At 43.2% G+C, this 18,399-nt stretch overlaps 1 protein-coding gene across 1 annotated transcript in view; it reads right to left on the reverse strand.

Annotated features, from left to right (window-relative positions):
- DNAH14 (dynein axonemal heavy chain 14) overlaps positions 1–18,399 on the reverse strand; it is a 923,784-nt gene that overhangs the window by 550,248 nt on the left and 355,137 nt on the right. The window contains exon 34 of the mRNA XM_069236199.1: positions 1,618–1,697. Coding sequence (XP_069092300.1) covers positions 1,618–1,697 — 80 coding nt within the window. The remainder of the gene's footprint in view (positions 1–1,617; positions 1,698–18,399) is intronic.

The raw sequence follows: 18,399 nt of genomic DNA on the forward strand, positions 1-18,399 counted from the left end.
GTGCATTTCCCAGCATATATCTGCACAGGAAGTGACATCACTATTTTCCCACATATCTTTAAGAAAAGAAGCCAGGCAAGGGGACTTCTTCCCCACCACCATCGTCACAGGAAGTAACTTCACCTCATTTCCCAGCTTTCACCCGTACATGTAGTAACATAATGGGGTGCTCTGTCCCTACTTTAATCAACTATTCAGAGTATCCTACTGCATGGGCATCCCCAGCAAAGGGAAGACAGGGCAGGGCCTGTTTTGGTATATTATGGTCAGGAAGGGCCTTTGGCCAGAACCCCTGTTCCACTGAAACCTACAAGGTAAGATATAATCACGTGCCTCACCTGTACTCTCAATCCCCACAATCATAATGAGAACTAGGCAACATAAAAAATTCACATAACACCCTCACAGCACATAGACTCAATCTTATACACATTGTACTAACTACCATACACCCTCAAACTACAGAACACTCATTCCAGCTCCTGCTCATTAACACTTACTCTGCAGTACTCCAGGCATCAGACATCAAAGACGATATCTCCTATCACAAGCTTGACGCCCTCTTTATCACAGAAACAAGTTCCGCCCTCATTTCTTCACACATCTTAGACCTCCCACATTGCACAGACTGCAGCATCCATCATATGGACTGCACACATAAGAAAGGGAGGAGGCCTTGCTGTTATCTATACATTCTGATGGTCCTTCACCCAAGGCAAGCATCATTTCACTCCATGGAACTACAGACATGCTAAATGTCACACTCTGCACTCTCATGCAACTCAGTCCACCACTTTCTATCTCATCTTCTGGACTCCAGGGCAAAAGAAGAACTTCATTAATGAATTCTTGGCTCTCTTCATCACTTCATCTTTCCTACACACGCCATCTTCTTGGGTGATCTCAACCTCCCAGACAGTACTAGTTAAAGAAACAAGAACACCTGCCTCAATCTTTAAAAAAAAAAAAACACACTCTAAAAGTCATATCCTTGAACTCGTCTTCTCAACATTACCAACAATTCACTGGAGACCACCCATACTCCTAGACTGCACTGACCACCTGATTATGCACATCTCCCTGTTCAGCATCCTGCCAACAAACTAAGACAACACAAAAGAGAAGATCAAACCATCAGATCCTTTACAGACTTCTCCATCGACAACCTAATGCTTAAAATCATCTCTCACCCTGCCAATTCCAGATCCGATGGCAACAAACGAACACATAAACAACCTCAACACTTTCTGGAGAAGTATGCGAACATCCACGCTCAAACTAAAACATGCAAGCGCAAGGTAAAACCTTCAGCACTCTGGTACTCCAAAGAGCTTGCTGAAAATAAACCCTCCATCCGCAGACAGGAAAGTAAATGGAAGATACATAATAAAATACTTATAGGCAGCTCCTTATTCCATAAAACATCTTCATTTGCTTGATGTTCATCTTTTTTTAAATTGGGTTTTTGCTTCATTCTCCCATCAAACATCTAAAACATTAACATTGTCTTAAAGGTTCTTCTGACTCTGCTTTTCTTACCCAGATGTTTGAAACTATTTAGACCTTTCTAAGAATGGGAGACACAATACAACTGTAGTTGAAGTACAGCATACTTACTTTAATGAAAACTCATGTTTCTTTTGCCCAGCCATTATAAGCACAGTCTTTATAGCTCTCATACCAAAATCATAGTGATCCTAGAAAATGTGAAAAAAAATGTTCATCATTCGAGTATTAAAACACGTAAAGAGGAGGCACAACAAATAGCAGGGTAATAATAGTTTTACATTTACCTGTAATACTGTGTCCTAGATTTACATATCACTGCTACATCAGACTATCTTAAAGATTTCCTAGACCTATATGTAAGACAACAGAGGCTCATCTGTGTAGTCCCTTTAAGCAAATAGACAGTATAACTATCTCTGTCGCAAAAGTCATAGTTTATTATGGAGGATTAGCCATGTCAAGAGAGGATGGCTTTAACATGTCTGATGAGACTTGGAACTTAGGGATATGCACGATTTATGAATTAAATGGGTCATCCAGTGAGAAAAGCTTGTCTCCCTACCCAAGTTTGCGTAATCAACATTCCGCTTTGATGTGGATTACATAGGCCCTCATTATGAACATGGCGGTTCAGACCGCCATGCCGGCGGTGGCGGAAATTACCGCCACCGGCATGGCAGTCTGGACTGCCATATTATGAACAAGGGCGGACCGCTACAGGCGGCCTTCCGCCACCACCAGGCTACCGCCGACAGGCAACTTGACGATGGCGGATTTAATTATCCCTTGCAGCGCTGCCCTCCGGATAATAAACCCTTGTTCCTCCAGCCTTTCCCTGGCGGGTTCCCCTGCCAAAAAAAGGTTGGCAGAAGGGGTGCTCTGGGGGCCCCTGCACTGCCCATGCACTTGGCATGGGCAGTTCAGGGGCCCCGTGCACAGCCCCGTTGCGCAGGTCACTGCCTGATTTACGGTCAGTGATCTGCGTGACAGGTGCTGCTGCACCGGCCGCACTGCGGCATTGAGCCGTCGGCAATGTCCAGGCCCAGCATTCCCCCGGCCCAATGGAATGTATATTATAGGGCCGTCGGGGTCTTCTAGGGGCTGGCGGTCTATGTTTAGACTGCCAGTATGAACACGGCAGGGAATCCTGCAGTGTTCATAATGGCCCCCATAATGTCTCTTTGTTTGATAATATCTGTCAGACCACCTTTAGGGGTCAGGGTGCACAGGGCAGATAGGGGCTACTGGGATACAGTCCTGGTTACTGAGGTTGTTTGCTACAGGAAACCTGGGTCTGTCCCACTATGGGTCTGAAAACTAAGTAAAGTATTCACTTTCCGCCCTTAACTGTTATGGGGCGAGGGTGAGTAGTGTTGGGAGGGCAGGGGTCAGGATCAAAAGTCAACATGCACAGTAATGAATTTAATAATCTGAGAAACCCTACATTTTCAATATAACCAGACTTGAACCGTGTATGAAAAAAAGGCTCTTTAATTATTTGATATTGTACATCAAATCCACAGAAAGATGTTACAATTTTCTCATCACTCCATTGATTCAAATAGTGTTCATCAAATTCCACCCAGATAGAAGGTTTTCTCATTGCTTTATCACTAGTATATTCATTATATTTATGTTTTTGACAGGTTTAGGCATACTGATAGGATTGTTCTGTTGACTGTGAATGGTTTTCTGGTGTGGGTATCATTAACTTGGCCTTATTAGCATTTTCAAGCAATCGTTTAAGACTGTATTATTGGTTCATTGTAAGTTATGAAGATGCAAGTGGAGTGATATCAAGTTTGTGTATGGAGGAGCACGTATTTGATTTTTGGTTTATGAAATATAAGAGGTCTATAGAAATTGTGGTTTTGACGGGTATATAGTTTGAGCTATTGGAATGGGATCTGAAATAAAGAATATTTATCCAATATCAACCGTATTTAACTCCTGTCAGGGGATTGAGAAGTAGTAACATAGATAATAAGAATTTTACCATTTTCTTAATTTCAAGCAACGACCTAGGATTGCATTGGTGGCACATTGCTATACAATGAAGAGGAGTAGTGTTGACATAATAAGTTGAATGATGGTGTACATTTGATTTTTGGGTTTATGGAATAGAAGAGGTTCAAAAGTATGGTGTTAGAACTTACATAATGTGAGCTATTAAATTCGGATCTGAGTTAAGGAATACTATTAAATCCCAACCGTACTCACTGTATGTTGGATAGATTAGGAAATGGCAACATAGATAATATACCATACCACTGGATTAGATGGAGTTTATTGGTGGCATATTGGTAAAAGCCAGGGCATGTAGTTAAATTATATCAAGTTTAATTTTGTTATGAAACAGATTAGAAATAGAGTACAAAGAACACCCACTAACATTGGCAATTTTTATCTTACTTTGTCTATTCTGTATGTTCAAGGTATTGAACGGAGCAGTCTCTTATAAAGTTGCATTGGTGGATCACCTCAATGTGACAAGGATGTAGGTTCAAGTCTGGAATCAGTGTACAAATTACTTTTTCAATCCTTTAAAATTGCAGCCTGTTTTGATTTTTTGAATGACACTGAATGTATTAATAAAATATTTTTTATTTTATAATAGAGGTTGACTACATATAGATCAAATAGGATTTCTAATATTCGAGATAGCACTTTAAAGCAAGTCAGCGCTAAGAAATGCAAACGAACCCGGAAGTATGCAAGCTGACTTCTGAGGTCTCACAACGTGTGAGAAGTTTGGCAGGTTTTTTGAATGGTATTTAATGGCAGCTCAGAAACGGAGAAGGTTTAACATGTTGCGGTTATATCTGGGCTCTTGAAGACAGCTTTTTGAATGAACAGGTATAAAACTACTTTTTTGCAAACAATGAGGACTGTATGCCAATTGTGTTCAAGTAAATAGATGAGGGTATTGTCTTATAGCATTTACTTTTGCATTTTTAGATTCCATTTCATGGCACTGAAAAGCTATGTAAATTTATAGAAAGAAGAACTTTCAGAAAGACATTCATTTTAGAGGTAAGTGGAGTTTACAGTGTTACTTACCGTAGAGTGTATATGAAGGAAGCTTTAAATGAGGATGATGAGAACCTTCATACATGTGTTTGCATGAAGAGTAGGCTTTGAATATGCATCACAAGACAAGTTTTCACAAAATTAAAAAATTAGAATTGTCAATATTACTTTTTCTACATGAAGGATGGTATCTACTTCCTTGTAGTTACTTAGACAAAATAAGATTGACAAATGGGTTTAATAAGGCATTATGATATTAGATATCAGCATCAGAAATTGTAAGTGTTACTATGGGGGATGTTACTTTCTTAATCTCACCTTAGTTGTGTCACTTTTGGGTAGTTATCTTGAGGTGGGGGCTAAAGACCATGAGGGAAAGTGTGCACAAATTAAGATTTAATCATACTACTGGTGAGTTATCTTATGCATGTTCTTGATTCCATCATGACTTAGGAATGTGACATTAATGACTGCATCAGTGCATCAATGTTTTTTTTAAACAAAGATTTATCATTCATGTAAATGACAATATTAAGATTGTCAGAGTCTTATTGGGAGGACGTATGTGTGAGGATCTACATGAATTTATAAAGGGTTTGTGGTCTGGAAATGTTTCTAATTATGTGCATGTATTTGTGGGTAATCTGTAGGATTGCACCACTAAACCTGGCATCTACACTGGCACCAGAATTTGCAAATTAAAGTTTGGAAAGGGACAGGGCAGGCACAATTTCGAAAGAGATAGTGATGGTCTACAACAAAAGTCAGTGTGAAAGAGGCCTCAATTTCTGAGGCCCTGGAGAACCATTACAGTTGTTCAATTGCATTTGGGAAGTGAACATAGAAACGTTCCACCTATAAAAGACCTTCTGTTGGTTAGGGCACCGATTCCAGGCCCGGATTTGGTGCTGGTGATGCCTGGTGCAACAATCATTTTATGGCACCCCCACCATTGACCTCCTCCACGGATTCATTCACTACCACCCTCCAGCAGTGCCCCTCATCTCTCCACAGCCCCTCTAACCCCTCTCTCACATACATTTCATTTGTTTTAAACGCTGTTTGGAGTTGGCTTTACAAATAAGAATGTATATCTACCCAAACCAATCCTTTTTAGCAACATAAGGAATACACAAGGAAGGAATGGAGGAAAAAAATATAATGTTCTAATCTATATTATGCAGTTTGCATGCAGCTCTTTGATGTCAGTTCATAAGTCATAGTTCTATATTAGGACTGTAATGTATGAACTGCTGTAACAAAAAGGTAAATGTGACAAAAGCAGTGATACACTGAGCTAACCACATAAAAGACAGTTCTGTGATCTGAATGGTATGCCTTCTTTACAGCAAGTATATTAATCCTCTGTGCTACTCTATGATGAGTCAAACTGCCACTAGACAAAACTCTGATCTGTCTCTCCAGCAGGAACATTAATAATCAGAATTTTCTTGTCATTTTTACTGCTGCCTTAAAACTGATGGATGCACAAATAACTCTGGTACAGGTGCTTTTCAAACAGTAATTTAATTCCAAACAGAGCTCCCCCCTTAGTTCAGTGCCAGGCGTGGCTGCGCCGGTCGCACCACCCTAGAGCCGGCCCTGACTGGTTCATGAGAGTATCCAGAAGTCAGTTGATGGCTCAATATAAAGCAGTCTGAGGTAGACTGAAGATAATACTGTTGATGGTCCTAAAATGAAAATTGCCTTTTTATTCCCAGCCTTCAGTGTGCAGGAAAGGGTGGGGAAAGACAACTCCAAAGAATTCAATATGTACTGGGTATGGTAAATACTTCCTATTCCATGTTTTTCTTTCCAAAATGAGGTATAGTATGCAGAATTTGAGTTTTCTGCAACAAATTCATCATGTGTTAGTAGATGCTGCATGCTTTCCACCCGGACTACCTAAACACACTTTATCCATGTTCCAGTGAGAACAAACCAAGGTTAACCTGCTACCAACACATTTCTCAACTCTTGAATGTTGTTTGTTGCATTCCTATTCTATAAAGGCTACAGTTCAAGGCAATGGGTGTAGACCACAAAGCCTTCCATCAGAACTAAGGTAGCCACACGCTCCATGTCATCATAGTGTTTTCAGTTTCCACTGTGAAGCCTTCAACAGATGAACTACATGAACCTTAAGACATGCAGAGACAGGACACCTACCTTTTATCTCATTTGTTGACTATGTCCCTCATTATGACTTTGGTGGTCTTCCATGAAGTCTGCCAAAGCCACAGGCGCCAGCAGACCACCAGTGCTGGAGGTCTTCCGCCCACCATATCACGGGTACTGCTGGATTTCCACCACACTTTGGGTGGAAATCCAGCAGTAGTCGTGCTGGTGGGAGGAGGCACTTGGGCGGTTCCACCACCAACCCCACCCTGTCGGTAGGACTCCGCCCGCCGTATTATGTGTAGTAATATGGCCAGACGGTATCCTGCTGTCGGGGCGCTGCTGGCGGTGGAAGCGCCCCTTCCCGTTCCCTGCCGGACGACCTCCTCCCCGGACGAGGTAAGTTGATCGTCCGACAGGGGAGAGGGGTGGGAGGGTGGGGGGTGTTGTGTGTGCGTGTATGAGAGTGTGGCATCTGCGTGTGCGCATGAATGTGTGTAGGTGTGGTTGTATGCATGTCTGAATGTAGAAGTGAGTGCGTGTGTGCATGTAAGTGTGTATGCGTATGCAAGTATGAGTGTTGTGGTGGATGCGTGTTTGGATGGGTATGAGTATGCATGTTTGGATGAGTGTGAGTATGCGTGGTTGAATGCGTGTATGACTGCTGAGGTGAATGCGAGTAAGGATGCATGTGAGTGAATGTGTGTATGTAAGTGTAGGTGATTGAGGGTATGCGTGGTGCGTGTGGGTTTCTTTGTGCTTCTGCATGTATGCGGGGAGGGGGGTGGGTGGAGGGGGGTGCAGTGTCTGGAGGGGTAAGGGGTGGGAGAATGGGGCGCTGTGTCTGAAGGGAGGGTGGGGAGAAGGGGTGCTGTGTCTGGAGGGGGGTGCTGTGTCTGGAGAGGCAGTGTTGGGATTGCTGGGGGCGTGGGGGAGTCATCTACCAGTGACAGGGAAGAAATTCCCTGTCACCGGTATCCTTTCCACCATTGTTTTCGTGGCGGTGCTACCGCCGCAGAAACCCTGGTGGAAAGGCGGCTCCTAATACCGCCGCCGGTCTTCTGTGGACCCGGGTCGGAGATACTCATCTCCAGCCTGGTGGCTCCGACCACCCTGGTGGTATGATAGAGCGTTCCGACCTAATAAATTACCTGTACCTGGACGCTCTTGGGTCGATGAATCTTTTGACCAAGTGGGGCTCTCTTCACCCGAGATTAGTCAAATTTAATCAAATCAATAATCAATAACGAACATAAGCAATGCCCTGATCAACATAACACTTCACAATTAATCCAGAAAACATTTTGGCGAACCATGACCTTTCGGCCATGAATAACCACACCAGTTCATTCAAAGTTAATGAATTTATTTCCCTATATTAACAAAGCTAGCACGATATAAATGTGTCTCAACACCAAATGATATATGTAAATGAACATTAATAGCTGTCCACAACGGCGAAAAAGATGCAATCTATGCAGCATTTGAATAACAATGCATTCGATAATAGCAACGCAAACCACTAAAACTATAATCTGTAATGAGCTAATTGCATACATTAGTCAGCATAACAAGGTCTCAAATTGCATTGTGCATCAAATGAATCCTCATCTAACCTCAAATTAGCATCTGCATGTGGGATTTCATGCAAAAACAATTTAGTAACATTGATTTGGAAAACTCCTAACTAGGGCTCTTATCAAAAATCAGCAGTTGGTTACCTAAAAAGAAACACAATGCAATTGTACATTTTCCTTTCATATTTACCCAATTCAATCAGCATTCAAGGAAGTCTTCGTCTCACAGGTACCGGTTTCGATCAGCATGGGACGGGGCAAAGGGGCAGGGTGGACGGGGCAATTGCCTCACAGCGGCAAGATAAAAGGACAAAACTACTACTTTATGCAAAGGGGCAAATCAAAGTTAAAGTCTCTAGGGCGAGAATTACTTAAAGTCTCTTTCTCTCGATTAGAGAAAGCATCAAAGTCTCATCGAACATCAATTGGCATCGTAGAAGATGGCAAAATGACGAGGTCGGCAAGATGGGCCATAATGGCCGCAATGTCCTGCAAATGGCGGGTAATGGCTGTAATGGCAATAATAATGTCCGCAATGGCTGCAATGGAAAATGGCCGCTTTCTTCTTGTGCACCAGGTTTAAATAAACAACAGTTCAAATCCAGTAGGGTCTTCCATTGGAGGGTTCATAGGTTGGCTTCAAATTGTCCAATCAAAAACAACAATTCACAAGCTTCTACCTAGGCATACATTATCCTTGGAGTCGGGAACGTAAGTTGCAACATATTTTACCAATTAACTCACTTTCAGAGCTTCCATTGTCTGCACCTGCAGATTGACCTTGGAGCAAAGAAGAAGATGCCAGGCTGGCACGAAACCTTAAAGATAAGCATGTGAACCGATCTCACTGGAAAAGTACAGCTTCAAGCAAGAATACACGTTTATTTAACACATTAGGAAAACACGAGCATCTAAACCGTGAGACAAGGCAACTAGGCCGAAGCCTCCACTAAAGTTATGCTAAGTTAAAACATTTCAAACAAGCAAATCATGGCACACGTTTACGGTTATGTCAGATTAGTACAATTCTAATACATCATGTTATATAAAGCACGCTTATAAATGTTGGCGAACTACTCTGAGGGCACATTTGTCCCCGTACAATCTTTATTAGTTCGGTTAAAGTCACACTTGATTATTGCAGCACTACGTTTATGCGCTAATAAATGTAAAACCTTTGTTTCTGCGTCATCAATCCCTCCTCTGATGACTATTTGTCATCACACCAAACCATTCCCACAAATTTTATTCCATTAAAATTCTGTCAGTTCTCTTTGCCTTTTAGTTCCCCTTGTTCTTGCCTTGTATTCTTCTGCCATTCTTTTCATCATTTTCTCTTCCTTCCTTCTCTTAATTCTTGCCATGATCATTAGTATTCCCCTCTTTATTCCCCAAATCCCAAAGATGCAAATTAGTACTATTAGTATTCCCTGTATTATTTTTAGTAATATTCCATTCCAAATGCCACCAAGCCAATTTCCCACTGAAGCAACTCCCTTTCCAACCTTCTCCCAAACTCCTGGTTCTTTCAATTCCTTCAAGTCTGCACTCTCTTTTGTTAGATTTGCAAGCATTGTTTTAATCTTCACACTGTTGTCTGGTATATACGTGCAACAGTGACGCGCACCAAGCATTTTGCAAACGCCGCCATTCTTTGCTAAAAGAATGTCTAGGGCAAGCCTGTTTTGAAGAGTCATAGCTCTTTCTGCTGCAAGTTCAGCATCCATCAGGATTATAGCACCTGAAAACTTTGTCAACATGTTATCCACTATAGTAGACAACTTTCTTATTTTGATGGAATTCAACACAACTCCCAATGAAGGAATCATGGCTCCAAATATATCTCCTACCACAGCAGCTGCGGTCTCTCTTTTCTGGATACGATGAGATCCAGACGTCTTTGGAATCACCGATAGGTCATCCAGTTGATAAACCTTTGGGAACACTATACCCAAATAACATCTCCCCCACCATCCCTTTGGAAGACGATAATAGGCATTATGCCCACAAATGTAATATACACCAGGTATGACAGGGTCAAGTCCGTTCAACATGAATGTCCATTTGGCCTTAAAGATAAACGTATGTTTACATTCACTCGCTCCCACGAAAATGTTATCATAATAAGATTCACCACGATATATACAAAATTTCCCTACATGCCAAGCGTCTAAAGCTATTTTTCCTTGTGTTTTTATTGCGGCAAAAGCATAATTATCTACTGAAGTCCTCTTACTTAGCTCTTTTTCTAATTTCGCATTCATTTGTGCCCTTCTATCATCTGTGCGATCTAAAAAGCTTATTTCTACTGCAGAGAGCGAGCAGGTAAGGTTTTCCCTATGAGCGTGAGCTGTTTCAAAAGGTTGCATTGGCTCGAAAAATTCCCTCATTATTTTAGCATCCCAATCTTTAGCAATCTGGCTTAGTTGCGTTATTATAGGAACATATGCAAAGGTAACATCATAATTTGAATAAAAATACTGTATGTTAGTTTGACCATAAAATCTAGAAGTTACTAAACTACATGTAATCCCATATGTAAGAGGCATGTGGTGATAAGTCACCCCTTCCGTTACCGATGTCGGTATCTGTGTACACACATAACAATCTTTCGCATCCATAGTCTCAACATATTCTGTTAGTAGGCGATAGAAAACATTATACGAAAGTTCCTTCTTATCATGCAAGTGTCTCTCATCTAATTCTAGTCTTTTCAATGCGGTTAGTTCAGTGACAGTAACAGGAGCAGAAGTAGAAGCATCAATTTTCTCATTCTCACCCTTACCACGCGTTGCAAGCACTATTGCCATTATTATTAGTACACATGCAGTTATCAAGCCTATACACGCATATTTACAATATTTCACTCTACTGTTTTGTGTAGCGTACTTAGTCATGATCTGTATAGAATCAGAGAGCTAGAAGCACTTATAAAGAAACGATTTAGCAATTAGTTACAAAGCTGAACGAGCGCAATGTTCACACAGTTTTCTTCAGGAGCCCAGTCACTTATCGGTTAGCAGCATTTGTCTCAATTCGGCAATAACTCAGTCTTTTATCAGTTAGCAACGTTGTCTCAAATCGGGTTTAAGAGTCAATCAGGTTATCAAAGTCTTATCAAGTTAGCAAATGTCTCATCCGGTTCAGCAATGTCTCAGCTGGTTGTATCACGTTAGATTATAGCAAGCAATGTCATTTATCAGTTTTTCAATCAATAGTGTCCATAAAACTTTTCTTTTCTATTGGTATCTCTTCTTCTTCGTTCTCGAGGCTAAGAGATACAAATTCGTCGGTCCAATCGTCATTGACTACATATGCCCATTCTGGACCGGAATATCTCCTGTTTGGTATCTTTTTCCTTTTCAATTTTACATCTCTCTTTGATTCTGCCTCACTGGTACTTTCCTCTTTGGCCAAGTCTTTTTCTTCACTTGATGTTGGTACCACGACAGACACTTCCTTTCTTTTCTCTTTCACTCTTGGCCCTTTACTGTCGTTCAACGTTTCTCTAGTTCTTAGTTTTACTGGTGATATACTTGGTCTTCTCTTTGCACTGTGTCCACTTGATGGACCTGCGATCTCTTCTGAGGAAGTTTGAACAGTTTCGTTCTGTTCTGCCTTGTCCCCTCCTTCTGGGGAGTCAATCAGGTTTTCCTTTTCTTTTTCTGTACCGTCTGCTTCTGGGAAAGCCCTCCTCTGATCAGGCTCTCCTGCTTCTTCACCTCTTTCGAGCCCTTTGTCACCGTTACTTTCTTCAGGCTCTTTGTCACTTTCAGCTGCTTCAGGCTCTTTGTTACCTTCAGCTGCTTCGTCGCTGTCTGAGGTTTCTCCTTGGTCTTCCCCAAGTGAATCGGTTGTTTCGTCCTCAGAGAATATTTCTCTCTCCTCTATTTCTGCCTGTTCGCTTCTAGTTCTGTTTTGCTCTGTCTCAGCGCTCGGCACTTTGTTATCAGGTACTGGCAGTTTCAGCGCTTCAACTTCCTCATCTGTGGGACACAACACTTTCTTTGTATGACTGGCGTGGATCCAGTTGGGAACTCCCGCACACTTCACAGCGGTAGTGGTCGTCAGGATCACTTGGAAAGGGCCTTTCCAACGGGGTTCCAGACACGACTTCCTCACGTGCTTCTTTATCACGACCCAGTCACCTGCTTTCAGTGTGTGTCCTGGACCTTGGATCGGTGGCAAGGTGGTTGCTTCCACCTGGTGAGAGAAAGAGCGAACCACGTCAGCCAGACCTTTGCAGTAGTCTAACACCATATCATCTGTAATATTCAAAAGCGCGTTTACGGGAACTGCAGGAAGTCTCATGGCCCTGCCCATGAGAATTTCGTGCGGGGACAATCCAGTCTTTCTGTCAGGGGTGTTTCTCATTGACATTAACACCAAAGGCAATGCGTCAGGCCATTTCAAATTTGTCGATGCACATATTTTCGCCATTCTTGATTTCAGTGTACCATTCATTTGTTCCACCAGTCCTGAGGCTTCAGGGCGATAGCTACAATGCAGTTTCTGCTCAATGTCCAGCGCTGCGCAAAGTAACTTTATCACCTCATTATTGAAGTGACTTCCTCTATCTGATTCTAAAGAGATCGGGAATCCGAAACGTGGTATCAACTCCCTCAACAATAGTTTTGCAACTGTAAGGCTGTCATTTCTACGTGTGGGGTATGCTTCAATCCAGTGACTAAAAATGCACACAATCACCAACACATACTTCAGACCTCCATGCACAGGCATCTCAATAAAGTCCATCTGCATTCTGCTGAACGGGCCACTCGCCCTGCCAATGTGGCTCATGTTCACAACCGTTCCCTTTCCTGGGTTCATCTGCTGACAAATGACACAACGATGGCAAACTGCTTCTGCAACTTGACGGAATCTGGGGTTAAACCAATCAGTTTTGAACAATCTTATCATGGCATCTCTCCCTAGGTGAGCCTGCCCATGATAGAACCGCGCTAGCTGCGATAAGAGACTATTTGGTAAAACAAATTTTCCTTCATTTGAAACCCATAACTCATCTGGTCTCCTTGTACATTGTGACTTAATCCAGGATGCTCTTTCATCCTCCCTGACGCTATTCTGTAATGCTTTTAGTTCATCCATTGTATCCACGACCTTCAAGGCAAATGCTTCAGCTGGTTCGAGTTCTGGTTCACTTATCAAATTCCATTCATCCCTGAGCAATATACAGTTCAAGGCACAAAATCTTGCGACTTGATCCGCATATGCATTTCCCAGGGAAACATAGTCCTGTCCTTTTGTATGAGCACTACACTTTACCACTGCAATTTCGGCTGGCATCTGAATGGCGTGTAACAATTCCCTTATTCTCTCCCCGTTTTTCACTGGGGACCCTGAAGAGGTCAGGAAACCTCTCTGTGACCATAGTTGCCCAAAGTCGTGCACAATTCCAAACCCGTACTGACTGTCAGTGTAAATGGTAACCTTCATCAATGTAGACAGTTGGCATGCTCTTGTAAGGGCTACAAGCTCTGCTACTTGTGCGGAATAGACTCCTTGAAGCCAGGACGCTTCCAAGACACCTGTTACAGTACATACAGCATATCCTGCTTTCAAAATTCCCAATGCATCTCTTAGACATGAACCATCAACAAAAACAATTTGGTCATTTTCATCAAGCTTAGTATCCTTAATGTCAGGTCGGGGTTTTGTGCAAAATTCAGTCACCTGAAGGCAATCGTGCTCGACGTCTTCAGCGTTCTCAACTTCAGCATTTTCACCGGGAAGCAAGGTTGCTGGATTCAACGTAGTGCACCTTTTCAGCTGCACATTCGGTGAGCCCAGAATTATTGTTTCATACCTTGTGAGTCTTGCTCCAGTCATGCGTTGCGTTCGGGAGCGGGTCAAAAGTATCTCAACTGAGTGAGGGACCATGACTGTTAATGGGTGTCCCATCACTATTCCTTCACTCTGAGTGAGGCTGATACCAACTGCTGCTACGGCGCGCAAACACCCTGGCAGTGCTGCTGCGACCGGATCCAAAGTAGCTGAAAAATACGCTACTGGTCTGTTTATGCCACCATGGGCTTGGGTCAAGACAGACAAAGAACATGCATCACGTTCATGACAAAACAATGTGAAAGGCTTTGTGTAATCAGGCATACCTAAAGCTGGAGCCCTGCACATGCATTCTTTCAATTCAATAAAAGCATCCATCTCATCTCCTTTCAGCTCAATTTCATCCAAGGCATCCTTCTGGGTCAGTTTCAGTAAAGGCTTTGCTAGAGTTGAGAAGTTGGGAATCCACTGGCGACAGTAGCTCACCATCCCCAAAAACTTCCTCACCTCCCTCCTTGTCTTTGGTGGACTCATTTGAAGTACACTTGTTATTCTTTCCTTCATTATTCTCCGTGACCCTTTCTCTATTTGATGACCCAAGTATTTCACTTTCTTCTGACAGAACTGCAACTTTGAAGGAGACACCTTGTGTCCATTCCTTCCCAAATGGTTCAGTAGAGCAATGGTGTCGGCTGTGCAGCCACTTTCTGTCTTAGATGCAATCAGTAAGTCATCAATGTACTGTACTAGGGTTGACTCGAATGGCAATTCTAACGCTTCCAAGTCTTTCTTTAGAATCTGATTGAAAATTGACGGTGACTCCGAAAACCCTTGAGGAATTCGACACCAACTGTAAACTCTGTCTAAGAATTTGAAACAAAAGAGAAATTGGCTGTCCTCATGAAGAGGCACCGAAAAGAATGCTTGTGACAAGTCGATGACTGAGAACCACTCGGCATCGCAAGGGATTTGAAACATTATCACAGCTGGATTCGGTACTACAGGGCAGCATTTAATTATGATTTCATTTATTTTCCTCAAGTCCTGCACGATTCGGACCTTTCCACTCGGCTTTATTAGTCCCATGATTGGTGAATTACATGGACTGCTTAACACTTCTTTCAGTACTCCTTGTTTTACAAACTCGTCAATGAGTTGGGCGACTTTCATGAGGGTGTCTTGTGCCATGTGGTATTGTGGGGTCTGGGGAAAGGTTACATTGGGTTTTACGGTCACTTTCACTGGTTCCACTCCTTTCACCAATCCCACCTCTTTTCCTGTCATATCCCACACTTCCTTTCCGACTGTTTCCCGTAATTCAGCTGGAATATCTTCTTCAGTTATCATCGGAAAAAGGTTAATCAGAGGATATTCTTCATCGACAGTTTCCATCTCATCCCCTTCTACACTGTCCTCTTCTTCCCCATCACTGCTCGTCTGAATTCTAATTCCATCATTCGAACACATAATCGAACATCCCAATTTGCACAATAGGTCTCTCCCTAACAGTGCTATCGGGCTTGAGTCACATACCACAAAACTATGTGACCCTTGATAGTTACCAATTCTGACTTGTACTGGATCTGTGATTGGGTTCGTCAGGTGCCTGTTTGCTACTCCCACTACTTGAACTGTTCTCCCTGAGAGTGGCAAATTTGGTACTTCAATGCTCCTAACAGTTGAACGTGTGGCTCCTGTGTCAACCAAGAATGAAACACAATGACCCATAACTGTTCCCTCCACATACGGACCCTTTTGATCAACTTCCAAGGATGCTGCAAGCACACAATTTCCTTCCTCATCTGAACTTTCACTCTCCCATACATTGTTTATTCCATTCTCACTGTGTAATGGGAACTGTTGTACTGTGCCATTTGTATTCATCACCTGACCCGAGACCTGTGGAGGAACCATCACTTGCTGCTGACTCACTGGTGCCAAAGGTATTTGCATTTGCTGATTAGGTACCATGGGAAACTGCTGTTGCATTGGCTGCATTTGCGTCATCTGCATACGGGGCATCTGCATCTGCTGCGGCTGCATGGGCTGTAATCCCTGCAGCTGATTTATGGTCTGAAAATTTGGGTTTGGACCTCTCATTTTCGGTCCCCTCATTGTCTGGAATGCATTGACATCATTGTTTTGCTGACCAACACCTGCACCTTCCTGCACCACCATCGGGCACTCGCGTTTCCAATGTCCGACGATTCCGTACACGTGACACGGCATCACCCTTTTCATTGCCTGCACACCATTCGGAATCGCAACAGTGTTCAAATCCGGACCATTACTCCCAAAGCCTCCTCTGCCTCTGCCTCTCGCCTGTGGCTGAAACACCATGTTTCCCTGCGGCTGCGGCATCTGCTGTTGGAACCCTTGCAACCCTTGCAAACCTGTCTGAGCTGCTTTAAGTTGCATCATCATCACTTTCTCTTTCAACCTTTTCTGTTTCACTTCAATTTCGTCGCTACAGTATTTCGCATAATTCAACACCTCATCAATCGGTTTCGACTGCCAACAAATCAAATGCGTCTTTATCATCTGACTTATCTCTGGTCTCAGCCCTTCCACAAATCTAAACACAAAATGAAGCATGTCCCTCGCCTCTATTGTTTCCGTGCCACTGTAGTTCTTGAACGCCTTCAACAACCTCTCATAGTAACCATGAATCGACTCTTTAGCCTCTTGGGCAGTTCGATCAATCTTCTGCCAATCCACATTTTTCGCGGCAACCTTCGTCTTCAAATGCTCAATCACCTTATAGTACAAGCTCATTACCATAGGTGATGGTGCACCCGTATCCCTGTCTCTCTCTGGTTCACTTGTCGGCCAACCTACAGCCCTTTTGCAGTCTTCCCACAAATCTGCCGGAACCACAATCTCAAAGAGGGTGTTCAGGTCTTCCCAAAGACATTTTGCAAGCTTCACAAACCTATCAGTCTGTTGATACCATTCAATCGGTTTCTCTCTCAGTTTGGGAAAATCATCCGTAAAAGACTGAATGTCGCTTCTGTGCCACGGTACATGTATTAATTTTCCCCCTGCTGTCTTCCTCATTGGTAACATGGTTATTGCATCACTACTCTGTGGTCTTTTCTCGTTGTGCTCTGGGACACTGTCTTTCTTCTTTTCCTTTTTCTTTGCCCATCTGCTTTCCCATTTGTCTAAGCACCTCCACACTTGTGCACTCTGCAGCAATTCTCTAAGGTGCATTTTCATGCCTGCTGACCTCATGTGTTCAAAGTCTGTGGTCCTGAAATCCAATCTATAGCTCCTGCTCAAGTGTTTTGTCTTGTCTATCTCAACCCCGTTTTTGTCAGCTATTTCTTTCAACCTTCTATGTACCTTGTTCACTTCTCTCGTAATCCTGGGACATAGATACCTCAGCTCTTCTTCCGAGTAGGACTCTAACCTATTCAAACCCATAGTCCCTTCCACCAATTCTTCTGCTTCCATGTTCAACCTGACCCTATTCAGATAGTCTTCTTCCTTCCCACTGGCTGAGCTTTGTGTGGAATTCAGACTGTTGAACCACTGTGTCAGCTGTTGCGCATTCAACCCCATCAGTGTAGCATTCACATCGACTGCCATTGATGGTTGCGGCAACTTTTCAGTGTTCGATGATAGCGGTATCATCAGTGGGGGACTCGACCTCACCACTGTTGACTGAGCACATATGGGACTAAACTCCATCAAGGACCCAGATCCAGTTGGCAGAGCCGCTATCGGAGTTGTCTCTGGAGTGTTTTCTATGCACCTCCTTTCCGTCCCACTCTGCACCACTGATCCTTGACCGCTCATACCTGAGTTAGGCTGAATGTACAAAGGTACCGGTGGACCTACAGTAATGGGTAGGGATATCGCATCTGGGTTCTGTCCATTCCCCAGGTTCTGAGGCATGTTCATTCCCACACTATGGGTCATCATTGCCGGCATGCCCGTCTGACTCCCCGTCATCTGAGCATGTGCGGTTCCCCCCTGCATCTGCTTTTGAGGCATCAAAAGCTGGGTTGATTCAGCTTGTGCCAATGTTGGGTTGCGACCATTCTGTACTCCCATTACGGTTGGATCTAGAATCATTCCCGTACTGTTGTCACTGCTGTAGTACCTTGGGACCTGCGGCTGATAATTTTCTGCTGTTTTCAATATAGGCATATCTGGATATATTCTCCTAACCTGCGGTATCTGCGGGGTGAACAGTAAACTCGGGTCCTTAGATCCCGATGGCGTTTCTGAATTTGGAGTTTCATTATTCTGTACCGGTGCCGGAGGGGCAGAACTGGTACTTGGACCTTGTTCATTCTCTGCATAAGGTGGTGGACGGTCGTTCAGCAATTGCATGATGAACTCCTCATCCTCT

Source organism: Pleurodeles waltl, chromosome 5 (assembly GCF_031143425.1).
Source record: "Pleurodeles waltl isolate 20211129_DDA chromosome 5, aPleWal1.hap1.20221129, whole genome shotgun sequence".
Lineage (NCBI taxonomy): Eukaryota > Metazoa > Chordata > Amphibia > Caudata > Salamandridae > Pleurodeles > Pleurodeles waltl.